This window comes from Botryllus schlosseri, chromosome 4, assembly GCF_051294905.1.
Source record: "Botryllus schlosseri isolate E-star chromosome 4, Bs_hap1, whole genome shotgun sequence".
NCBI lineage: Eukaryota > Metazoa > Chordata > Ascidiacea > Stolidobranchia > Styelidae > Botryllus > Botryllus schlosseri.
The window spans coordinates 20,498,249-20,524,942 of NC_137239.1; the positions used below are offsets into that span (position 1 = coordinate 20,498,249).

The 26,694-nt window shown below is 40.5% G+C and overlaps 2 protein-coding genes across 3 annotated transcripts; one reads left to right on the forward strand and one right to left on the reverse strand.

The window, feature by feature from the left end:
- Positions 1-3,844: 3,844 nt before the first annotated feature.
- On the forward strand, positions 3,845-7,769 carry LOC145437353 (uncharacterized). Its single transcript, XM_080314561.1, has 7 exons — positions 3,845-4,029; positions 4,086-4,163; positions 4,827-4,995; positions 5,062-5,191; positions 6,306-6,427; positions 7,304-7,459; positions 7,524-7,769. Exons 1-7 carry the CDS (start codon positions 3,940-3,942, stop codon positions 7,562-7,564), a joined length of 786 nt encoding a protein of 261 aa, XP_080170687.1. The 5' UTR covers positions 3,845-3,939; the 3' UTR covers positions 7,565-7,769.
- Positions 7,770-7,979: 210 nt separating this feature from the next.
- LOC145437350 (uncharacterized) lies at positions 7,980-21,327 on the reverse strand. Of its 2 annotated transcripts, none has more exons than XM_080314554.1 (17): positions 20,825-21,327; positions 19,619-19,686; positions 19,358-19,507; positions 18,719-18,857; positions 18,552-18,656; positions 17,342-17,537; positions 16,992-17,107; positions 16,810-16,926; positions 16,630-16,727; positions 15,447-15,783; positions 15,305-15,368; positions 14,549-14,640; positions 12,670-12,834; positions 9,992-10,132; positions 9,587-9,677; positions 9,394-9,523; positions 7,980-8,710 (listed from the first exon to the last, which is right to left on the reverse strand). In XM_080314554.1, exons 1-17 carry the CDS (start codon positions 20,855-20,857, stop codon positions 8,698-8,700), a joined length of 2,055 nt encoding a protein of 684 aa, XP_080170680.1. In that variant the 5' UTR covers positions 20,858-21,327; the 3' UTR covers positions 7,980-8,697. The 2 variants fall into 2 exon arrangements, with proteins under 2 accessions (XP_080170680.1, XP_080170679.1); XM_080314553.1 differs by having other exon boundaries at positions 9,581-9,677; positions 20,825-21,222.
- Positions 21,328-26,694: the final 5,367 nt, after the last annotated feature.

The following is a 26,694-nucleotide window of genomic DNA, read 5'->3' on the forward strand; positions in this document are numbered from 1 at the left end:
TCTTGATTTGATGATTGTTCGTCGTACACACTTCTTCGAAGCTTTGTTCGTCCGCCACTGATATCGCATCTCCGGCGTGTCCATGGAAAACAGGGACAAACCGATTTGTTTGTTTGCTGTATTTTATAAAAATATATGGAAAAGGTAGTCCTACAATACCAAATGAATAAGTATAGCATTGAGTCGGTGAATGTACAAATAATTGAGGCCTTCGGAAAGCACTCCTACATGAGAGAAAGGTCGTGAGTTCTAAATAAAACACCGCTTTACAAAGTATCTTTGAAACCTATAAAAGATATGACAGCATTTCCAATCGAATGACACTGAAAGGGGTTTATTGTCATCGCGATAGTGCCTTAGCGTAAGGTTATATCAAGTCAGCACGAACATTTTTCCTTCTTGGTATGCTGGAGTGCTTTCCGCCTAGCGGGGATGCCACGGATGCTAGTTTCTCGTGCAAGTTGTTGTTCTCCCTGGCCAGGGATGGAACCCAGCACGACCTACCAATGAAATGTCAGACGCTCTGCCATAATGCTATCTCGATCGGCCGGGTATTAAGTTAAATAGCTTTCATGGTAACTTTTTACAGCTCTCTTACATATTTATTTTTATCCTCGAGTTGCTCCCCGGAGAAAGAGAGAGAGAGAGAATCTTTGTTTGTCCACATTACGAATCAACATCACACACAACAAAAATGCAACACGGTTGAGCTCAGCCTCGCGCCTCCCTTCAGATGCTTTCACCACTTAGGATGGTGCACCACCCATTTTTGAGAACCACTTCCATATACTTATCATGGTGAAATGTACTAAGAAAAGTTTAAATCAAGTCCCTGCATTAATTCGATTTTTAGTACGCATTTTATCATTATTTCTAAAAAGTTTCTTTAGAATCTCACGGGCCGCACAGAACGGTGTGGGGGGCCGCATGCGGCCCGCGGGCCGTAGTTTGCCCACCCCTGGACTAGACAGAGATGATACGGCAGCAACGATACATAGCAAACGCTAACGAGTAGGCTACATATTCGGTTATAAATAACCGAGAACAACAACACAGAACATGAATGAAATATTCCGATAGTGTAGAGGCGCTTCTTTTGGTGACAGAAAATCGTCTTTCGCAACTTATTTATGATCGTAGATTTCAGGACCTTAAAATGAAAAAAAGAACGGCCACGAGCAACTATAGAAAATTGACTGTCATTGTAATGATTAGCACATTCTGGATGGGATAAAATATGCGGTCCAATAGCTGAATTACAAGCAGTAACTTGATCGTAATCACGCATTGTGTCCACAGACCGCGATTCCAAACCACATCCCCTTAGTATATATGACTTTTTGTGGCTATATTCGGTAAAACACACCACTGACCGAATAGTGAACATCACGTTTGTTTTTGTGGTATTCATGGTGTTTTAGGCTGCAATGATCATTTACACCAGGTCGATATTCTTTAATTTGATTCCATATGCTGGCGATTTGTAGCACGGCCCGCTTGCAGGAGGAACCTTAGTAAACCTCCAACACTTATTAATGGATTCTGAAGTCGACCTCGATCGGACTCCCACCCGTAGGTTGCAGCTGTAGATCGTGTCAATCCTCTCTCTCATCACTGGTTGATATATGTATTTAAAATGTTAAATCTTTGATATGAGGGCCAACATTGGAGTGGCAGGTGTGTCGCTTGGCATCATCTAGAAATCTGGAGAAACACTTGTAGTATAAATGCCATTTCCGGTTCAAACTCTCGATATCAGAGTTTCGAATGTTGGTCACTCGACTTGATGTTGGAATCAACATACCAGTAATTTATAAGATTTATAAGTAAGTGGCTACTTCAAGTCACTTCACGAATCTGCAAATAATAGTCCAAATAAGAATCGCCTACGACATAATCTAGTAGAACATGCGAGAAATCTTTTGAGGTTTCAAGTGATTTACAAACGATTTACATCACGTTCACGCGTGCGCATGCTCATGTTATGAGCAGGTGGTGATACATCCGTCGTTTCGCCGAAGTTGTGCATTACTCAGTGCCGTGACGATCGCTAATGAGCCGAAATGACGATATACTTGGAAGGGTCGACACAAAAGAGAGTCTTGTTTGACGCTGCCCGGGGGAAAATGTCTTCACAGTTCGTGAGTCTCCCGGTGTACCTGTCTATTATTTTGTATCAACATAAACGCGACGCGATGGTTTCGTGTAAAACATTTGTAATCTATTTAATTCGCTATCGGTTTCGTTCTAGACATCCGATGTTGGCTCTTAACGTCCGTTCTATAAAAGACGACACCATTCGTCAGATTCGTGACATCTAGGTGATGGTTGCAGCGTTGCACTCTATATGCGTTTCGGCATTGGACAAAGCATCTCCATACCCTTTCCTTGCATTCCAAGGCCTATTGGCTTGTTGAGGAGTGGATGCTATATGGGCTTGTTAGTGGTTTCTATTTATTGTGATTCGGCTGGTATAGGTTATTTTATAGATTCGGACAATAGCTGCACCACCGACTAATGACGAATTTAGTAAGTAGCCTACAAACCTTGGATTTCCATGTAAGACACTAAAGAAGCATTGTAATAATGGGGGCTGGGATTTGGAAGCCAGCCTTAGAAAGATTCAGACCCACAGAATATGGCAGAAATATGGCATTGTATTTGTTATTATGACTCTCACTGCGAACCGTAGTAAGTCGTGGGGATAATTCTTATATGTGGAATTAAAATCGCTTCCGATTAGGCAATTACGATCCTAACTAGAGCTGTGCATAGTTGTGCGATCATTCTGAAACGAAATCACTTGTATTGGACTTTGATGACCGACGAATGGTTGGTGCCGGCAAACATCAAGGGCTGTGACTTGAAAGAACGAAATGATTTAAAATGTATAAATGTACATGAATAATCAGTGTGACGTAATTAGGAAAATTCCCCCTTATCGTGGATTTACCTATCTTTAGCCATGTTACCTAATCTCGATGTTCAATAGTGGGCGGAAAAATCCGTGAAATTATTTACACATTTTATCGCAACAATCATCTCCAGTGAAACTTATATAAATTCTTGATTTGTAGTTGGACTATTCATTTGCCGACGACTCTTAGGTGAAAGACTATCTTTCTATTGGCTTCATTAGCGAGATACCATAATGCGAAATACCGGAGCGTTTCGCTTTAGACTCCCACCCAGGGGTGTGCAGAGTGCAGTGTGCAATGTACATTGTACAATGTACCTGTACGTACAATGGTAAAGTACATGTGCAACCTTTTTAACAGGCGGGCCAGATATAAATATCCGACAGAAGCTTCGGATCGCAAATATGCACTCTAGTAGTAGAGAATTCAGCGTAATCATATTTTGTGTTTTTAACGATTTTTCTCTTCTTTTAGCTCTTAGTTCAGACTATAGGATATATTATATTATAAGCTGAATTGCTAAGAAAGTAACCATATTGCAGCACTGATAGATGGCTGGATAGTGCTTTCACAATTGCAATATTTCTTGTGATACTGCCAGCTCTTGCCGTGTACAATGGCAGAATGCTGAAAGTCGAGGAGATTTTCCATAATATACACCACAATGAAGCTATAGACCAGAGTTACACTCCGTGTATGTCGACAAGAAGCGGAGCATAAAGATTTAATTTTATAATTGCAGGTGTCCTGCGGTGTAATGATTCCGACAATCGTTAACCAACTCCCATATTCTGTAATATCGACGTGATCTAATTGTGGCGATAAACAATCAATTTGAGTCCAGAACATACTAAATTTACTATATAATAAGTGCCCTCTAGTACCTAAATGGAACAGTGATCACTAAACACTGTGAACGCTATAAACAGTGCACCAAATCGAGGCAGATCACCAAATAGTCAAGACTTCTTATACTTATAGATATATATAAGTGCTACTTCGATAATTATTTGAATCTAAGATGGATGCAATCCGATCATGCGCGCTATGTATGTTGGTTGTGGCTGCAATGGGAGCTCCAGCAAAGGAATTTGAAATCGAAATTCAAGAGGTAACGCATCATTGATACGCATAGTTTGCGCAAAATTAACGGGGAATATTTAACAGGCAACGCAAAGGTCAGCTCTGGTGCGATTCAAGACGACCGTCTACGCGTCCAAGTACTACGTAAATGTGGTTGAAAAGGTTAGTACTGAGTAGGGTTTTATTTAAAACAAACGGTGTTTTAAAATACTCTGTTTAAAACATGTTTTAACAAGTGTTTTAAGCAAAGGCCTTTAAAAAATTTGCGTTTTATTAGGTTGTAAAATTATGCCATAATTGTGTAAATACTTTCCAAAAAACATGTTGTATGAGCCTACGAACATTTACCACCGGATATAGCCGACATATATCGATATGGGATGGTTGGAACCCTCAAAATAGTCGGTTCAACAACAATAGTACATATATTTCGACAAGGAGCTATATTTCCCTATATTTTAAATTGTCAATGTCAATCCACTATGACGCCACAAGCTAATATTCGTGACGCCATGGCTTATAAAAAGAATAAAAACATGTTTTAAACAGGGGCCTTGTTTTAAACATGTTTGTTTTAAATTGATTTTTGTTTTAAATGCAACCCTAACACTGAGTAACTGCCGTTGTAACCGAAAATGTCAATTCAGGCTGACTCACAATAAGATTGATAATTGCGATTATTTCGTAACATTGTCACATAATTATAGATAACCTGTATCCTCCGCTGAATGAGATCAAGAGCTATTCTCAGCCCATTACGGATAAGGTCCATACATTCAGTGAACGCTTATTCTTGTGAATGTAATCTCTTAATTTCATTTGCAGTACCTTGCGGACGTGTCGGCAGATTATTACACAACTCTTGAGCCATCAGACGTACACAGTGACGGCTATTTTTACTTTGACACCGGAAATACTCTGAAACCCGGAAAGCTGTATGAAGTATTAGTGATACCATCAACCGGGTTTTCTGGATCCGCTGACTTGTACACAGGTGTGGCTTTTCGCCAACTTTTATTACCATTTTATTCCGTATAAAGTTGCAATTATTTCATAACAGATTGTGATGATTACTCTCATTCTTGTGTGAATTCCGGGATTCGACTTTGTCTTTCTTCTTCGCAATTGTGTGACGGTACTACGGATTGCGTAGACGAATCAGATGAAATGAAGAGTGAAAATGGATCTTGGTAATGATGTCAACTATATGATTCGAGTATACTAATCCGATTTAGGGAAATTAACTGAACCTGAGCAATATTATGTAAAACAAAATCTTAATAATACATTTTTTGCGGTATTCGTGGTGTTTGTCGACTACTATGGTCATATTGGTCATCTACACCAGGCCGATATTCTTCAATTTTATTCCGTAACTGCCGACTTATAGCACGGCCCACTTCTAGGCTTTTTGTAACACACCGCTTACGCGGATGAGATGGCGATGAGGAGCCTAGATAAACCTCCAACACTTAGGTGTAGGAATTCTGAAGGCGGCCTCGGTCGGACTCGAACCCGCAACCCATTGGCGTTGCAGCCGCGGATTAGTACTGCTCTATCTCGCCACTAATAATGCATGATACCGAAGATACAGAGGTGATTAGTAGGCCTATGCACATGCGAATCGTGTGCCTCTTCGATATCAACCAGAGCAGATTGATCAGGAGGTACTTCTACTTTTTCGGAATAATCTATTATTACAAGCACTATTTACTTAACTGGATATGTTTTAGACTACTTCCAATTCTATTCTGAACAGAGAACACTGAACAGTCTCTAGACAAAACTATAGTAAGTTTGTACGATTTGGACTTTGAAATGTAAAGAAGTTTGTGGATAAGTTTGCATCACGCTTATGTGTGAAATTGTCATAAAAAAGTATGAAATAGCTCATTGATCACGGTGACGGGGTATCTATATTTTCGAATATTCCACTTATTTATAGTGTCATCAGTCATTTTGCATTGGTCGTGAAGATATACGTCTTATTGTAATTTCGTAAGTAGCCAGTTTCGATTAACTCCTAAAATTATGCGACACCTCTCCCAAATCTACTCCTTAAGTCTATACACTACTTGCTTGCGTACTTTTCGGATATTCCATTTTGTACTTCAACTTGAAGTACTTATGACATGTCTTGTAAATTGCTACCTCTACATTCAATTGAGTAGAAATTTTCGGCATTGCTTCTACTTCTACTTGAGTAGCAACGCTTAATACACTTTTACCATTTCTGATATCAACCAGAAATATACTCAATATTGCTAGATTATTAACGGAAAGTTATGTATTCCTGTCACACAGCTTGGCGACTCTTCCTCAGCGACCTACCCCTTCGCCTCCGTCAACGCCCCCGATCAACACACCCTGCATGATTTCTTCTTCAGCGGCAGTAAAGTCGGGCATGCCACGTCGTTTCGTTCCGGGTAAGACTAACATTATTTGTTGCAACCAGTTATCTGAGTGTGACGAATTTATACTTGTATTAGGCCTAATTATATCGAAATGATTTGTATACTGATGTTCATAAATCTCGCCCACGCGTTAGCAAACACGTGGTAAGGCATGAACAGAATTCGTCTTGCAACGTGACAAGGTTAACGAAATCGCTGTGACTCTATTTAGGAGTTCTAAATAATTCCCACCCACCCACATCTTCTGAAAATAGTATCGACGAGGTTGATCTTATAACGCAGATAAATACCTTATCAATTTACGTAAATCGACATTTTGTCTTCAGTTTTGTTTTCTTGCCACTGACAATATCCGACACAAACTGCATCCTTATTTCGTACCATGACATCCACTGTCTCGATAAAAGCTGCTCATACCGCTATATTGCATGCCCTTGCATAGGTTTTATGAATTACGCTGCAGTTCACAAGAGACCACTTTCCGCAGATGCGAGAAAATACACAAACCCACACACCTGTGGCAACGCAGGGCGATAAGTGGTGCTGTGATCAAACTATCATTGGCAATGACTAGTAAATTCGGGACTACTTCAAATCTCCCGTCCCAATCCATCTTTGCACAGACGTGAAATCCAAATTATAATTATAACTGGACGGGGAATTCGAACTGATCAAAATCTTCAAATTATAATTTGTATGTACCGTCTGTGAGAAGCTTGAATGGGAATTCAAAGTGATCGCAATCTCGTTCGTCGTTTTTTCGTCTGGAAATCGAAATCCATTTTCTTTCCTGTTGTAAGGTGGCAATCTGGACAGGCATATTGTATATTGTCACGCATTGGTGTGAACTTCGGATAATAATCTACGACATTCGTTATTACTTGTTAGAATGCGGACCGGACGGACATTATCTCGCAGTGAAATGCGAATACCTGGCTAGTTACACTTGCCACTGCATCAATCCACTGACCAACGGAATCCTACATTCGCAAAAGAACTATTCCCCTTTCGTACATTTCAATTTTAGCAAAGACTGCGCGGCGGGTGAGTTTGTAGTAACAATCGCGCCATTCTCGCAATATACTTACGTATATTGCTCTCGTTACAGACCGCGAGAGGTTACTGAACAACATTCTGATGTACGCCTAAAGACCCGTGCTAATATTCTTCATTTTGTTTGAATTCGTGCTCAACCGACTCACACACAAGTCGCGCAGCGATGCAGTCAAGATATTGTAACTGTCGAGTTCTGTGTCGTATGAATAGCTTTTCGGCATCAGCGACGTGCCGACAACTTTATACCTTGAATTGCAATAAGTGCTAGAACTAGACAATAAATATGAGCCCGCTGTTATCGCAGAGCATTTACTTCTCAAGTGCACACTGCCGTGCCGGATTACGCGTCTACGACGTAATCAATAACAGCATCGTTAATAAAGCCTGAGAATGCATCGCTATGTACCGCGTCCGTTCCCCCGGAAAAGAAACGTTCGAGGGCTAGGCGCGATTAACATCATCACATGTAGACTACGCAGACAAACTACAGTACAAATGAGTCACGGAAGATGTTACGATAATAATTTAAATTTTCAAAACCAACAAATACAAACAACGTACATGGTACAATTGACGTACACACTACACAGTACCGATACACGACTCTCATGTAGGCCTATTACGTGTGCGCATTGCGAAGTACTATAAGCCGTGAAAGTGCGTATACGCAGAGAAAACAGATAGAGATGAAAAGCGAAGAAATTAATTGTCGTGCAGTTGTATGTGCGTATTACTATTTGGTGATATAGGGAAATTAAGCTGCGGGCACAGTCCAAATTTGTGGGAATAATAAAATACAGGTAGCGACTGAAATTCCATTCAATGCTGCGCGCAAAACGATGGTGTAGCTGGGATGAGAATTTGGGACGGGAACCAAATGTTTCGAAAATGACGTGACGTTACGTAGTGAACATAAGATCACATCACAATCAATATCCAAGTCGTATATTTGTGGGACATTGTCGCCTTTAGCCCCAGGCTATACGTCACTACACAAGTGCACTAGATGGCGCATACGGTTGCAAGCGTAATTAAAACACTGCTCTCAGCAACTTCTGCCGTTAATCAAAGCAGAATGTTTATATACGTGAATGTACTTCGGCGATTGGCCTCGCGTTTACTGATCGGAAACAGTCTGCATTGCCATTGGTCGCGGTGAATTCATTATCGGACAATGCAGCAGAAGTATAGTCGCTGGTGTGCATCGGGTGTCGAGATTCGTAGCGTCAGAAAAATGTTCTGAACATAAATCGAAGTCGTCGAAAGCGCCCGGTAAGGTCACAGACCTGCACTTGCCCATCCACATTTTTAAACTTCAAAACTGTGACTCCGAATTTACCAGACATGATCGGATTCGTAATTGTGAATCAAAACTCAGTCACGGATTCCAGTATCGAATCCACATCTGAACGTTACGTTTACAGTGATACCACGCCAAGAACAAGTTGTCACACGGTAATTGCGGTCAAATGTGGTCAGTAAGGAAGTGTTAGTAATTTTTCGGAGTTCTTAAAGTAGGTTTTCCCGAATTGCACACCTTACTCGAGTGATTGTTATTTTAGACTATTTCCAGTTCTGCGTAACGGTATTCGGTATTTTAGGCAACACTATGGCCCTTGAACATTTAATTTTTTACCTAACAGGACATGCCTACTTGAATTACTTACTCAGGTGGTTATGCCATTAGACTGCTTCCAGTAAGCCCAGAAGACTTACGATTTTACTTACTTTGAAATCGCTACTTCCACTTGTGCTTGAGCAGAAATCTACGAAGTTTCCCCATCTCTATGTGCAGTAATTCGCCAGCTTAGGATCAAAATATTTCAAAATTACATGTTTTATCAAATTCCGATTTCACAATGATCGGGAATCCGACTCTGGATAAGTCCCCATTTTCGTCGTACCTTGGAAGCAGCACTTACATTTCGTTGACAGTATTTACACGGGCAAAGGAGTACGGGATTTGGCGCGACGAAATCAAATGATTGTTCAGCGGGGTAGTCATGAGCGCCATGTCCATGCCTCTGACGTCAGAAGACCGGCGTGAGAAACCTGCATGGAGATTGATTGATTTATACCACGCGGTAAATAAGGAATTGAACTCGTGACATATACCTGATTTCACTTGATTTTCGTTCATTTCCGATATTACTACGCGCTTCCCGTCAACTTCCTTTTCATACCTCGTCACCGACACACTCGACCTCTGAAAATAACGAGATTATCAAGGCAAAATATCGCTGTATCCAGCAGAGCTGCGCTCCTCAATGATGGCACTCAACGGGAAGTTTGATTTGGTTTAATTGATTGATTGAAACAAGACAGTGGTAGCATAAATACTATTTAGCTTTATAGGCATGGATAAACTATCCGACACTTGTGCATACATATTGTGTTGAGTTACTATTGGCTATGTCGCCATCACGATGATCATTATATTACAAGAGCAAAGGTTGATGAACTTATGTATTGTACATGTACTGTACACTGTACAGTGTACATTGATCGAATGCAACTCACTTTCGGAACAGCGTTGTGCTCGAATCGGCCTGTGTGTGGTATGGTTGAGGGTACAGGCCTGAACTTGACTTCTTTTGCGTCGTGGGGAGTCGGTTTCTTGATTTGGTTATTGACCATGTTCAAAGGCGTTGTAAGATTGAACTGGAATGTAGAAATAATTTTATCACTCAGCGCTTATGACTTACACTTGACATACAAAAGGACGAAAAATACTATAAGTTTCGAATTCTCGTAATAAGGTGTTCTGGTTTTTATAGACTTGTTCTTCTTTTACCTGAGCCGTATTTCAATTCCGTCGTTGCACAGCACATGCACAATTGCACATTGCACATAGAAGTATTTTTAAGCCAAACTTGCATTTTACGAAAGGAAATTTGACAACGAACCTAATGTATCATTACCACGGAAGTATAGTTGAGAAATCGCATCTCTCAGTGACACTACCTTGACTGTTTGATCAACGATTCTAATCACTGTAATGGGAAATACAAGTCATAATCCCCAATATTCGCTGAACGGTACTTTGCAGACTTCAGTTATTGCTGTTTGAATTAGACTCAGCCTGCCATGAATGGCATTGCTTTCTCTATAGTCGCTAATCGCTATAGTCTACTCCAATTCTAATTCTACAGCAATGCTTTTTGACACAAAACAACTTCCTTTTGATAAACTGTAACTTTTATCAAACAGAAAGTGGTTTTTAGAGAGACAGGTTTTTTTAGATTATGCGTCTATTTGTTGGATCGTAACAAACATTATATTTTCATATATAATATCGTTTACAAAGACTCATTCCAGTCATTATTTCATTAATTCATTTCTTGTACCCAATGTTCCCTCTAATTCTTGACGAGTCTGCGCACACTCACAAACTCACTGCGCAAACCCTTGGACAACAGTGCGTAACTACTAAAAAAAGGTCATCACTTGGGATTTTTTGTGCGCAACTTAGATTTTCTGTGCGCAGAGACCGTCTCAGCACTGCGCATTTGCGCACGTGCGCAGCTTAGAGGGAACATTGCTTGTACCACGACTTGAGTATCGTTAGTGATCACCTTCACAACTATGGTCTACATACAGGGTTGCCATACCGTCCTTATTTCTAAGATTTGTCCTTATTTTGAAGGGGCACGTCTCAGAAAACTCAACTGTCCTTATTTCTAAGAAATAACATTGTTTTCGACCTCCGTCCTTGTTTTGTCTTATTTTCACCAAATACAGAACTTCGATCGCTTCCCTATGGTATCTGTGTTGCATTATAGAGATTGTAATCTCTATAGTTGCATAATATTCTAAAATTATGCTTTTCAGTCGAGATTTTATGACATCATAAATGAAATGAACTCCCGTGGCGTACACATCACAGGATTTGATTTCGAAGTGGTGCGATAGCTAGGGCAGTGAGTGGTGTAGCAGTTTCGGATGTACCAAGCTGTCGCAGCGGACGTCATTTTAGCAGTAAACAGCAGTTCCAGGTATCTGCTATTTAGTTTACAGCAGAATGAGCTATGGGGAAGGCAGCATTTATTGCGTACTGAAAAAGGGCGTCGGCACTTGGGTTAGAAAGTATAGCTATAAATCATTGATAAATTTATCTAAATTATTGTACAGATAGTGTTAGCTACTAATAAGGATAAATCTGCTTAGTTAAAATGAGCAGGCGTAAAAACGTTTTTCGTGACGATTATGAGAAAAAATTCAAAGGTATCAAACGAAGCTTGAAGGGCCAAGACCAAGACTGCAACCATAGTTACTGGAGTTCTTGCTCCATACGCTCAAAACATGATTTTGTCGAAACTTGGTGCACAGCCTTTTTCCATCTTAGTTGATGCCTTTATTCACAACAAGGTGCAGAAATTGGATTTATCAACGTATGGGAGGGGGGCAAAACCAACGTTTATTTGTCGAGGGGGAAGGGAGGGGCTAAAGAAGTGCTGTTTCGGCCCTGAGTAAAGGTAAACCTATTTTATACTAACCAGGAGTTGCTGGGGCAGGTTGTTTCTGGCGAAAAGTATGGAATGTGATATGCCACGGCTCGTATAAATATACAACGTATGTATGAAAACGTTATGATAGGCAGGATTGTAATGACTCGACTCGAGTCACGATTTTCTGATGACTCGACCTGACTCGAGTCATTTTCTCAAATTACGGAAATGACTCTACTCGACTCGAGACTCATACGGTCAAGACCGACATTTGATTGTAATTTCGAAGAATTGTAAAGTAACCGCACTATTGGGATTTCGTCTATTGGTACTGGTATTTGAAAATGCGATCAGAAGCTTTTAAAAGTGAGGAAATTAGTATAGTATAAATGCGAACCATTCGATATCACCAAACAGAGTTACAAAAGTGGGTTCAACAAAACTTGGTCTTGGACTCGAGTCATAATACCATAACTCGGACTCGACCCCCTGGTCGTTGACTTGGACTCGGACTTGACTCGGTGGTGAATTGGAAATGACTCTGCTTGCCTCGAGTCAAAATTATAAAAGTGAGATTGACTTGTGACTTGGAGCCTTGTGACTTTGTTACAACCCTGATGATAGGTTTCGAATAACCGGTATTCCTATACTAGAAATACGAATTAATTAACCCCTGGGAAATGATACTTCTATTTGAAGTCGTGTTATTTACAGAATCACTCCTGCTACCCGCGTTACCAGCCCGTATACCTCCGACGACGGAAAGCCCTTGACACTCTCCGCTGTAGTGGTCGGGTAACCGTATCTGCCCACGCTGTATTGAATGTCGTCGATATTTTCCGGTTCCGCCAATAGTTTCTGCAGCCTCGCTTCTTCTCGCTCTGTTTCTTTCAATTCTTGCCGAATGCGATGAAGCTGGATAATTTGAGACATTGGATGATAGGCGACGCGCTACCGTATGTGTAGAAATTTACGGGGAACATATAATATGATGATATGATATTCATCTAGGTTTTGCCTATACTTGCGTCACTTACTTAGTTATGTTTTTACACTATTTCCACTTCTAATGAATACTTCTTTAGGCAAAACTACATATACTTTTCACACTTTTTATCTTGTAAAATAAAAAGTAGTTTAGGGGCATGTTGCGTTTGAGAAATATCCCTGTGTCACGGATTGCACCTAGCTGTAGTGTCTTTTGTCATTTTAATCGCGATACTGCACTCTGCAATTTCGAAGTACAGCCGCCTCCAATTAACTGCTAAAAGTATGGAACATCTCTACCTATTTTTAGGAACTACTTACTTAACCTCGCCTGTGTAGTGTGCACAGCACTATAATGACAATATGTTTACTGTCATTGCGCGAGGTAGCTCTTTGTTTCATTTAATAGTGTTGGAGTCTACCATTATTCAGTTGAACAAACCTATTTTATGCAGACAAAAAGATTTTCTCTATAACTTACATATTTCTCACTAGTGCGTGTTGTTTCGTGCGTGTAACTGTTTAAGTGTTTATTTACAAATTGCGCCGCTACTATAGTACCGTATGTCCGTGTCGTTGCCAGTAAATTCGGCCCTCGGTAAATTCGGCCAGTAAATTCGGCCCTCGGTCAACTCGGCCCTCGGTATATCCGGCCTCGGTAAATTCAGCCCTTAATCTATTTTGCATTATGAATTCATTTAATACGAATTATTATTCTCAAATAGGGAAGTTTTACGTGCCGTGGGGGGTTATAGGGGAACATTAGAGTTGGAGGTGGGTTAGGGTCCATGTTGGGTAGGGCTGTTCAAAATTAACTTTTTTCGGATTCCAGCCATTCACTGAGTAAATTGTCAGGTTACGCTAGAAAACGCTGCACACCAAGTTTGGTTCAATTCTAACAAGTATAGGACTCCGCAGAACCAATTAAAATTTTTAATTTATTAGAGGAAATAAAAAAAAAATTCAATTTTTTCTGCCAACCATATGAAATTGTTGAGCTGTCTTCAAAGACGATGCAAAACAAATTTGACTCAATTCCAACCGGCAGAAGCGGCGTTATTTGAGTTTTTCGTTGATAATTCTCGGATGATCCTTGATTGGTGGATAATACGAGGATTTTATCAACGAAAAACTGAAAACTTTACATTCTATAGTGACACACTAGTTTTAAACAGTGTTTTAAAAAATGCCTTTAAAAATGTTTTAATTTTCTATTGTTGTACAATTATGCCTCAATTGCGTGAATACAATCGACAAAACCTACGGACGGTTAGCACCTGATATAGTCAACGTATACATAATGGAATAGTTGAAACCGTCGATATCGTAGTCGGTTCAACAGTTATAGCGCGAAGATATAGATCATCGGTACGGAATGGATGTTCTGATGGTGCTAACCGCAGACGGTAAAATACAGCATAACGATGTAGTCATGGTTAAAGATATTTTTTGTCCGTTTATGACCATTCGTGACGTCATAGCTATAAAACATGGGCACAAGGGCCAGTTTTAAGCATGTCTGTTTTAAAGTGATTTTTGTTTTAAATGTAACCCTACTGCTGCTTGTACTCAATAACCAACGCTGACTACTTTGACCACTAATAGATGAATGTGATTAGAATCACGTGCAATATGAACTTACTCGTACACACTTCTCCTGGGCAAGTCGTTTTTGCCTCTCAATTTTGAGACGTTCTCTAAGCTCGGACTCCAATTTCTGCTGTCTTCGATGACCTACAATTCAATAAATGTTTTACTGCAAGTGAAGGACGAGTACATTGAGACGTAGAAAGACGCCGTTCCCTAACAATATGTCGAGTGCCGACCTTCGTATCATTCATTCTTATCGTCTGCGCATACGTTTTTTGTTTCTTACGAATTACCATCATGGAGATTGAAGAACATGATATGGAAATGTGGAGACAATGCAATGACGCAAGTATCTTGTATGACGGCATCCACCCAGTGGATCGACTGAAATTCAAGAGATCCGGCGGGCGTTTATAGTGCAACACCTACGTTTCTTCTTCGCCACACTAACGGGATGAAGAAGCTCCGTTTGATACATTAGTTATTTATTATCAATTACGTAATATGTGAACATAAGCAATAAGCATGCAGTTGAATCCTTCACAGTTAATGGAACGAAGGATGCCGCTGTATACATAGCAGGTTTTTACAATATATTTACAATGTTTTGTGTAGGTAAAGCCATCATTTTCCATATCGGAGAATCATCGATAAAGCCACAAAGTAGCTTTTTCGAATTTCTATAATTGTTGGTGAGTAACGAGGATCTGCAAATGGTGCCTGCTGACACACCGGGCATCTTGGATACCGTTATAGGTCCAGGCAATTGACGACAATACAATCGCAAAGAGTAGCTGACCAAACTTACTAATTCGTCTCAGCCTCTCCCTCCAGTATGAATTGCTTTCTTGTGTGCTATTCGAAAAGCGTTCCTGCAAATGTTACGATGAGTTACCGTAGTTGAAATGAAACTTAGGCCTAAACAGGCCTAATAATAGTGTATCTACTACCTCATTGGACTCATAAATCCTCCTATCGACTGACAGTTGCTGCCTTTGCATAGCCTCCATTCCCGTCGTATCGTTTGGCACGATCGGAAGAGACCTGGTGTCTGCGTCGATTAACGAATCCAAATCCGAAGGCAGAGGAGGGAATTCACTAGCCAGTGATATGGTGTCGTGTAACGGCGATGCAGGCGGGTGTACGTCGGCTTCGACTTCCATTGGAGCCGGCGGAGGTGGTGGTGGTGGCGGCGGCGGCGGCGGCGGCGGCAATGGTGCTACTGTTTTATTCGCAGATTCGGTTCCGGGGCTTTTGACGTTGCTTGCGACCTCATTTTCATCTTCCCTTAAATGCCAGATCAAGTGGAATTAGGCGCTGGTCTCATTTCGTGGCGAGATAGCGTGGTGGTATAATCCACAGCTGCAACATGAATGGGTTGCGGGTTCGAGTCCGACCGAGGTCGACTCCACAATTCATACCAAAGTGTTCGAGCTTTATCTAGGCTCCTCCTCGCCATCTCATCCGTCTAAGCGGTGTCTTATAAAACGCCCAGAAATGGGCCGTGCTACAAGTCGGCAGGTACGGAATAAAAATGAAGAAATGAAATGAACTGCCAGATGAAGTGGAATTAGGTGCTATTCTCATTTCATGCCGCGGTAGCCTTAGACTAAAATTCAGATTGAGCAAAAATTCCTTCTGCTGACACAAGCGCCGTTGATGGATTTCAATAAAAGTCGAGTCTAATATAGAAAATCTTTCCTCGCGATAGTTTTTGGCCCAGGTAAATGCTTGCCAATGGCCGACTTCATGCCATGGCCTGACTGCCACTTCAGAGGAAAGTCATGTACTGGCCAGGGGTGGTCGGCGACTTCTACTTTCCGATGGACCTTTACCTAAAACATTTCATTTAAAAACCTAAGACTAGAATGCTTACTTGGAACTCGCTACTTCTTCGATGTTACTTCTATTTCTACTTGTACCAACGATGACTACTCTGATGCTCTGATAACGGACCAATATTCGAAGCATCATTTTCTGTGTGGCGTGAGCGCTGCCCTACTATACATGGATAAGGCAAGAATACCTCGCTGCTGAATATTATGACGCATTTCTTCCGCTCTCTTGGCCAAATTGCCGAGAGCGCTGTCCCAATATACAGTATACATGCATAAGAGAAGAATAGCGACTCACTTCTGAATATTATGATGTATTTCTTCAGCTTTCTTGGCCAAATTTGACTGGAAAAGCTCGTCAATTCTCTCTTCGATTCGTGAATCGTCTTCGCAGTGCTGCGTCCCATTTTATGCAAATCAAAGTCAAACAATGAAACAATCGATGTATTGTATTGTGTAGCTTTAATACCAATGCTACCTCGGAAACCGATTCTGAGAAGTTGAGGCTCACGCTTCGAGAGGTTTTGTTGTGAGGTCCATGTGCAGGACGCAGCACCATTCGTAATTTCCCCGGACGCTTCAAAGCGCATACAATCTGACAATCGGGATAATGACAACGTTGGACAAATTGTATAGTGGAGGGTTTCTACATAGAGTGACCTCTGGAGTGGTGGCTTTACGTAGCTTCAGGTCGTTGACTGTCAGGATCTCATCACCAGCGACAACTCCTGCTTCGTCGGCGGGAGATTTATCCTTTACGTAAGATACATACACGCCTGCGGAAAAGTAAGTGGTATATGCACTATGCAGTCGTTGGTGATATTCATGTAGGCTAGGGCCATGGATATGAGTAGCGATTGTATATTCAACCATATTTCTCCTAAACAAATTACTATTGTTTAGTCACTGTAAAATTAGATCTGGCAAGAAATCCGGCTCGGTCACCTGTAGAATGCGGTCAGAAAGTAACACTGCATTGTGACCTCGATAAAATATAGCTTCAACTTTACCGGATTTCGTATCCACAACATTGAATCCTAATGCTGCATTTCCATCCCTTTCCACGAATACCATTTTACTTTTCTCCTGATTGTTACCGGGAAGGCCTTCCTTTTTCGAGACATCGTGGATGTCCTTGTCTGCGAACGCCCACTGGAAGGTTTGCGTGTTGGCAATCGGAACAGGGAACATTCCTGCATGTCGTATCTGAAGCCAACGGAACATAGTCAGTTCGTTGTAACGAGTGTGTTGACATTGGTTCACAAACTCCTATGGCCCGACATGAACAAATTGTCTGTCGTACGCCCGGTCCTGTTTAAAATGAATATGAATTTAAATACTGATGTTTACTGTTCTTTTTTATGTTATTCTTAGCCATCATCACCTACAGATGAAAATAACAGCGCGCGTTCAAAATAGAGAATATTGAAACAGCGAGTGTCAAAATAGCGAGGCATTCTAAATAGCGAAATATTGTAGTGTCGTCCGCGACAGACTGACCTGCGTAAAATAACAACTGAATGACCATTTCCACATTGAATAAGTGCAGGATTTAGCCAACTCAGTTGCAGTTACTCCAATTTCGACTTCAATAATACCACGTAGTCAAAGTTGCACTTTGGTTCACCCGGGGGCAGGAAAACATATTCGTGGATATCCAAAGAATTTAATCAATGCATATCAATAAGGTGCTCGAAAACTTAAACTCTAGCAGATTTGAAATTTCGATGGTAATCATACTAAGCATATGCAGCTCCGTCACATTCATCAGTTCAAAACACTGCAATTGATCAGCAGCCTGAATTGGGCTATATTGTAAAGTTATCAAAACCAAATCCTATTGTGGCTGGCGTCATGCAATTGGGGAGGTATTTTGTTGGCGGTTTGCTATTAATATGATGCAATTATGCAATGCCGGACGAAAAGAAAATTTGAAATCATACACAACAATGTATATCCGGGTTGGTATTAAAGCAATGCAAAGCGATTTATCCAAGTAAGTTTTACATGTATTGTATATGAAATGAAAATTCGACGCGCATATGGTCGAATATGAAATTTCATCCACAAAAAGAAATACTTCAAGTCGGATAGAAAAACAGATTTGTGAAAAATTCATCAGTGCTTACCTATGTCTTTCCATACAATCGCTTAGGGGTAACCACCAATCACAAAGGACACTAACAGATTGAAAATTTTGTATTCACAACTCGAACTCACCTTGATTGCTAGCATGGTTTTGTTTCGAGATATCAGATTGATAGCTTCCTTATGAGTACAAAATTTTACGTTATATCCATTTACTAGCAGTATCTCGTCCCCGACCTGAAATCATAACAGTACCTTCCAATATCCACAATTTGTGTATTCAAATGTGATCGTATTACTGAAATACCGCATCTTTCGGCCGGAGAACCTTGCACAACTTCGATGACGAAAATCCCGATGCTGTGTTCCAGACCACCTCGTACGCTCAACCCTATCTTTTCTTTGCCGACTGCCGATAACAGGACACTTTTTGTATGACTGAAAATGAGACGATGCATTTGGCTAGTGATTCTCAATGCGAGTTCGCACACAGAGTGAAGGGAGTCCGCTAGCTTATCAATTAATCTATACATTGATACTAATAATCCGGAAAGCGTAACTTTCTTCCGGTCATCTTGATACCCTTTTTTCAAGCATAGTGCTTTTTCAAGGCCAAATTCGCGAAATAAAACCAGTTTTTGAGTACATCATATCATTTGTTCTATTCTATAATTCTATGGACCTCACTTCAGTTAACCGGCCGTGATCTGCGCCTCGATCGCTCTTTAAGCCTGTTTCAGTAAGCCATATTGCTTCTAAATCACACGAGTATATTATTTTGATGGGTCATGTACTAACTACTAATGTACTTATGTAGTTCTTCTTATTACACCAATACTTCAAGAACCATTGCATTTTTAGGCTAAAGTTATAAAGCGTATGTGGGGCTGTGGGCACTACACCGGTCCACTGCGCTGTAGCTTTTCCAGCACACCGACCTTAGGGAAAATCGAGGCATAACCTCTTCATAATCTTGCTGATCTTCATGTCTGATGAGGCAACGGGAATGGTCGAACAGGACGAGCTGTTGCGGATGAGAAACGATGCGTCTCATGCTCCTTACTAGCTGTGTGATATCCAGTTCCTTCCTGTGGTACAGAATGTTACCATGGTGGAATACAAACCCATTCGCAAGCAGAAGTATAGTCAATCTAAGGAGGTAAAATGCCAACAAAGTATAGGCTACTCAATTAGCCTACTCGTTGTAACGCTGCAAGGCATCGTAAAGTTCCTCTTTGTCTTGATCTTGCACGAACAATGCATCAATCTAGAAAAAAGAAGTCAATTGTATATCCACCGTACAAAACATGTGTCAAGTACTGCGGCCAAAAGCTCCAATTGGATCAACAAGTTAAATATTACGATATGATGATAGATATGCCATCTCAGGATAAGATGCGTGACCTTATTGATACATATTCTGACTGTTTCAGTCGTTCTGCAGTTGCCTTACTCAATCTTGAGTGAGCGAGGTATGGCTGTCAATGCACTATCCAGAATGTGTCCAGGGCAGTGGCTATTTACCATTTAGAAGGCACACAAGAGCCAATCGCACAATCAAGATTCATCATGTATTCGGTAACAAATTAAGTCACAATAAGTCACTGTTTCCCTATAACCATGTTTGCTACCATTGTTACATCACGCATTACGCGTCCTGCGCTTCAAATTGTTACGTGATACGTTTCCAAATTCCTAATTACGGAGACAAGTCAATCAGTGCTCATAATAAGCAATCATGATCACCCATAAACGATGAACTGGCGCTACAATAATAAGAAAGGGGAGGGATGAAAACAGAAATTCTTAATTCCAAGAGCACTAAATATTTGTGCACTGGAGTCAGAGGCAAACCCGTCCTTTTAGTTTGTGGCGAGCAGATTGGCGTGTTTAAGGAGTATAATTTAAGTCTGCATTATGCGGACAGACAACAAGGCTATATTTCATCAAGCTACACACTGCTCAAGAGGCAGAGACCAGGACAAACGTTGTAATATCCCCCATACATTAGAAAAACGTCTTTCGGGGTTTATGTGACTATAAAAGTATTGAAATAGTTGAATAAATTTTACTAGGCTAGCTAGTATTAACACATCCGCTCATCTGCGCGTGTTAACAATGTAGTTCACTGCTTTGAATTTAGAAATAAAATTATTGCGCCTAAGAATATAGTTTAAATTTTAGACACGGCCCGCCGACGTATTTTCTGCTCATAGTTTGTCCCCTTGGGAAAATTACAATCGCCAACCCCTGTCCTAAACACTATATATCAACTTTAGTGATTGCGCATTACACGGAACTATCAGCATGTAGGATCCATGCAGAAGTATAGCCTACTAATACGCACACATTCACAAATCTCAAATTGATGGATATACTTGCTACCAGCGCATATAAATAATTACCTGGTTTTTGTAATCCAAGGCGAGTTGCTCCATTTTAACTAATGATACCGGATTGAGATAGCCAACGCAATGTTGTCCGAAAACCTGTGTTCGCTAACGAAGCAGGCAATTGAATTGATCAACAAGGTACTTGAAAAATAATCGTGTGAAGTAAGGCACACTCATGTAAGATCATTGGCAATTTAATGAACCAGTCACTAATAAAAGGTTTTATTCATCGACTTCTGAACGGAGGCGATCCCCAACCATTCACGAGAGGACAAAAGAACGGCGTAAAACACAGCATAATAACTACGGAAAAGACGACAAAATTGAACCGTAGCGGTACATTAATACATAGCTTTACACTGGAACTCAGTGATATGTCGCCGTGTAAGACTTTCATAAACTTGGATACGTGAAAATTGTCACTCACGGTGTCGAGCGAGGAAGTGAAGATATCATTTCGTTATGTACCTTATTGATGCGGTACATTATTCATTAGCCATGGTGCTGTAACCCGTAATTAGGCTGGATAATAATAGATTGATATTTTCGTATTCTTTATTCACAGTAAAACTGGTAAATACACACACATTCCGGGAGCAACCTGTCCCCTAAGGAAATGTCGAAATTGAAGTAAACTTTAAAAATTTCTGAGATTTAGTGAATTGTTATTCCTGTATTATCATTATCCTTTATTCGCAGTGAAACTATGGTAGCCTAAATGCACATACAATCTCGGGAGCAACTTGCCCCCATAAGGAAAATGTCGAGATTGAAGTAAACTTCTTAAAATTTCAGTAATAGAGTCAAATTGTATTCCTATGTAGTGCATGAAGAGGTTAGATTACATAATTGCGGTAGATGAAGGATTGGCAAGGGTTCCAGAGGTAGAGATGATTGAAAATGAAGAATTGAAATTATTCTGTGATATGCGTAAATTATAGTCCCGTGACGCTTATCGTCATATTCGGGCCTTGTGCACCACAACTTAACTTTGATATTGTTCATATTTTCTTTGATTTTCTCACTCTTGCGGACACTTTTACTCTTTCTCTCTGTCACTGATCGGCTTCTCCATCTCCCTTGCGCTCCAATCGTGGTTTTAGCTGCGAACTTGTAGCTCGGCTCACTTATAGTCATATAATTTCTGTAATGAACTGCAGTTCCAGTGATATCGGTTGCAGCAGTGCTTTTCAACCTTTTTGAGCTCCATTCGCACAAACTAGCCTGAAATTGTTATACAAAAAGAAGATGAAGATACTTAACAACATTTTGTTCAGATGTGCAACAAATTGGCTACTATGTAGCTTAAGCTATCAACTTTTTTCGATTGTTTTGAAACCCTTAAAATTCTCGGCCAAACAAGTTGTTGGGTTTTGTACAAGCTTGGATGGCCAGGTCTTGAAATCTGTTCTGCACTCCTATCCAAAAGACAGCGTATTTTTCGCGAGTGAAAAATGATTGCTGGCAGAAATTGTTTTTGAGAGATGACACAGGCCCCGGAGGCTACGGTTTGTGTTGAGGCTTTTGCCTGATGTATTGAAAAATAAGGTCCAAAACTATCAAGGAGAGTAGGCGCATTAGAGCTCACTACCTTATGATACGTTGCTCCAACTTGTGTTATTTTTTTCGATTTCCCATTTTCTGTCTCGCGAGTAAATGAGAAGAGCAAATAAACTCACGATACTGTGTGTTCTGCTCTTTGGCTCAATCTAACTTGAGAATTCATAACAGTTTATTAACGGTAAAGCAGCTTCTCAGAGTACCGCCAAAATGTGAGTTTTTGGGGCATCTCGCGACCACCCGAGCCTCACCTATGAAAAGGAATTCATTTTTGATTACAGTAGTGTGCTACGATTTTACTGACATGTATGACATTCAGAACGCGCGCACCACAAATCTATACCCAACACAGCTCTACAAAACATGTCTGACGCATGCGATTTCAAATTATGGTGAATTAATTTCCCCTGCGTGTCGCAGTTGTACTACTGTAACTACTGTACTCAGATTACAAGAACGGGACTATTTTGTGCTTGCAACGGAGCATATCCTATCCATATCGAAAGGTTTGGCCATCAGCACCGGTCAATTTTTGGCCAAGGTTTTGTCGCCGCTTATGTTTTTGGGACAGCATCTTATCAGCGGTTTGTTCGCCAAAACTTTACTTCTTCATGTGGCCTGACATAGAAGTGGCTGGCCTCGAAATGAATGAGTCTCATAGGCCTGAACTCTATCGTTGCTCACCCCTACACTAGTTCATCCCAACGGTCTTCGATCATGTTTTCCAGAAAACCAGTCGGACAAATCTTATCATGAATTCTCATGATAAAGCCATATTTTCTTCGTGTCTCGCTTATTAGCAACAGTACCCTACAGCGTGATCTTGGATATGGATATCAGGATTTTTTGCAATAAATTCAACAAATATTACATACATATTAACAGATAGCTCTGGCACCGTGTCGGCCCAAAATTATACCCTTTGCGGTCCATACTTTAATAAACCTTGAAGGGGTAAAAAATTGCGTTACAGTAACTTGCAAAGTCTGTAATAATGGTATTTACTATAGTAAACTATAGTACTATAGTATACTATTCTCGTGCCTCGCGCTACTCCAACAGTTATTACGGAAATATGATGATTGTTTAGCGAAAGAAAGCAGAAAGTCAATTTAACGTCATTTTCCAGCCTGTCGCAGGCTCAGACGGGCTGATGTATTGTATGTCTGCCACTACTAGACTTGGACAACTAGAAAATTGTCAGCATTTCCAAATTAGATTTGAATTAGAATTTGGAATTAGAATTTGAAATTGGAATTTGGAAATTGAATGAAATTGTGAATGAGAAATAAATACGGCAAAAATAAAGGTCATTTCACAGCAAATCACAACGCATTCCCATAACCATGAGAATGGTTAACGTCTGTTCACCAAGCTTGACTCGCTTTGCACTCACCAGGGGTCACCAAGACGCGGGCCACATGCGGCCGGCGATCTGATTTGTGATTATGGAAGAACGCGAAGTAAAGCATTTTGGAATGCTGAAATTGATTTCGGTTTCAAATTTTTATTGCTGTTATTTCAAAATATGCTATTCGTCTGTGCTCAACAACACTATTCCGCACTGGCTAAAACGGCTTTGGAGTTATACTAACGCATGGCTATTATTCGTCACAATCACTACTATGATTGGAAGTATACGGTGTAAGTAATGCGATAGTGGCTTGGCACAGGATTTCCCTGCGCGAGAGGGTATTCTTGCTAACTCGCTGCAAAATGCCGCGGACAACAAGGTATTTTCAGGAATTTAGAATTAGAATTAGAGCATTGAAACGTTTCACAAATTAGATTAGAATTATATTACTTGCATTTCTCTCTAATATAGTGAAATTAGACAACTAGAATTATTTAGTTGTCCAAGTTTGGTCACTACACCAGCTTCCAAACTAGGTTACGTAATAATTATAGTACTAAAACAATAATTCACTAAGGTTTGGGAGAGCTACTATTAATGGTGCGTCGTAAGTTAAACAAGTTTTTACAATTGCGTCGCAACTACAAAAGTTACACTGACCTTCAATTTCTTATTAGGCTTACATGAATTATTTCACGTCAGTGAAATTAACAATTATTCACGATTTTCATTCGCACTTGATCCTGATTTTCATTCGCACCATTCGCACCACCTTCGTCATTCGCACTGCAATTTTTTCATTCGCACAAGTGCGAAACGTCACACAGATTGAAAGGCACAGCTCTGTGTAACTGTTCGGCTTTTCCAGCTCCTTTGCGTTCCAATTGTGGTTTTAGCTGCGGGCTTGTAGCTCGGATCACTTTTATTCATCTAATTTCTGTAACGGACTGAAGTTCCAGTGATATCGGCGACAGTGACGTGGGGTGATGTTCCGGGTTGGTGAAGCACCGACCCCTTTAGAGTCAGATTTACAAATATATAAACTGAAGAGGCTCTGTGATTCAGTCGACGACTTGTTTGCCATGTTGGGATGACTCGAGTCAACATTTTCGTATGACTCGAATTGACTCGAGTCACTTTGCAAAAATGACTTGACTTGACTTGACTCGGAGCTTCAGAAATGTGGATTGACTCGTGACTCGGAGCAATATTTACGAGTCAATTTCAAGTCATCAAGTAAACGGAGTCGATTAAATATCTCTGTATCTTGTTTGTGTTCGGATCAGGGTTTTAATGACTCGAGTCATGACTCGACTCGAGCCCGACTCGAGTCACGATTTTCTCATGACTCGACTTGACTCGAGTCATTTTCTCAAAATACGGAAATGACTCGACTCGACTCGAGTCAATCTGTGTATTGACTCGACTTGGACTCAAGTCATTGCGCATGACTCGAACCAAGTCACATAACTCGAGACTCAGACGGCAAAGACCTATATTTAATTGCAATTTCGAAGAATAGTAAAGTAACCACACTATTGGAATTTCGTCTATTGGTACCACTGAGCTGAGATTGGTACTGGCACTTGAAAATGCGACCAGAAACTGCCAAAAGTGAGGAAAATTAGTATATTATAAATGCGAAACATTCGATATCACCAAATAGAGTTATAAAAAGTGGGTTTAACAGGAATTTAACTGGGAACTGAGCAGTCAACACAATGACTTGGACTCGGACTCGAGTCATAATACCATGACTCGGACTCGACCCTCTGTTCGCTTACTTGGACTCGGACTTGACTCGGTGGTGAATTGAATATGACTCGACTTGACTCGAGTCAAAACTATAAAAGTGAGATTGACTTGTGACTCGGAGCTTTGTGACTTGGTTACAACCCTGGTTCGGATTGTTCACGATACACTGGTGTGACTTGTGAGAGCGGCCAGTCATTCACTGATTGTACCTTTCCCTTATCCTCCATTGTTACACCACAAATAAATTGAACGAAAACGAAATGATCACAGCTTACGTGTATGTACTAGCAGTATAATAATCTAATAGCAACGTATCTCTGTTTCGGAGACGGCTCAGTACTCACATCACGCTGCCCACATTAACCAGCCCTCTTCTATGATTTGAATCGAACGAATATAGTTTATGCGTTTATATTCTCACGGATGTGTAGATGGGTACCAAATCAATTTGTTTCAACCTCTATGCTCATCGTATTCGATCATCTATTTTGACACACGTATTTTATTATCAGATCTGCGTGTGGGTGAATGATACAGCGCCTTTTTGCATGTATAATAAACTATATACTCGTTATTTGATTCAAGATGTATGACCAAACAATCTGTCTTTCACACATCTAGCAAAATGTAATGACTTTGAATCATCACTCATACTTCGAAAATTCAATTTGACATGAATTGTGACTTGACTCGTAACTTGATTTGATTTGACTTGACTCGCCTTGACTCGAGTCACCTCCAAAAAACCAGTGACTTGATTTGACTCGAGTCACCTTCGAAAATCGTTTGACTTGATTTGACTCGAGTCAAAATGTGCAATGACTCGATATGACTCGTGACTCGAAGGTAGTGACTTGCTTGTTTGTTATCCAACTAGCCCTCTTCACAGGCAGACAGCGTAAGAAGGTACTACGTTTCCACGGTTGAAGATAGGCATCGCAAATACACAAAGCCCATATTGGAGTGAAACCCCCTATAGGGGTTTGGGATGAACGTTTTCACCACTTTATCTGTGAGCAAAGTTATAATCAATAGTCAGTGAGTTATTGTCGTCTAGTCGCGTCAAGCGCAAAACGTTTCTAAATTCATGATTGAAATATGCCAATAGTGTTGGTAATTGCATATAGGCTATAGCCGTGATTCCCAACCTCTTTTTGTGTCAGAGCAGCATTTTAAATTTCAGAGTACGTCTGGAGCCGCACGAATACACTCA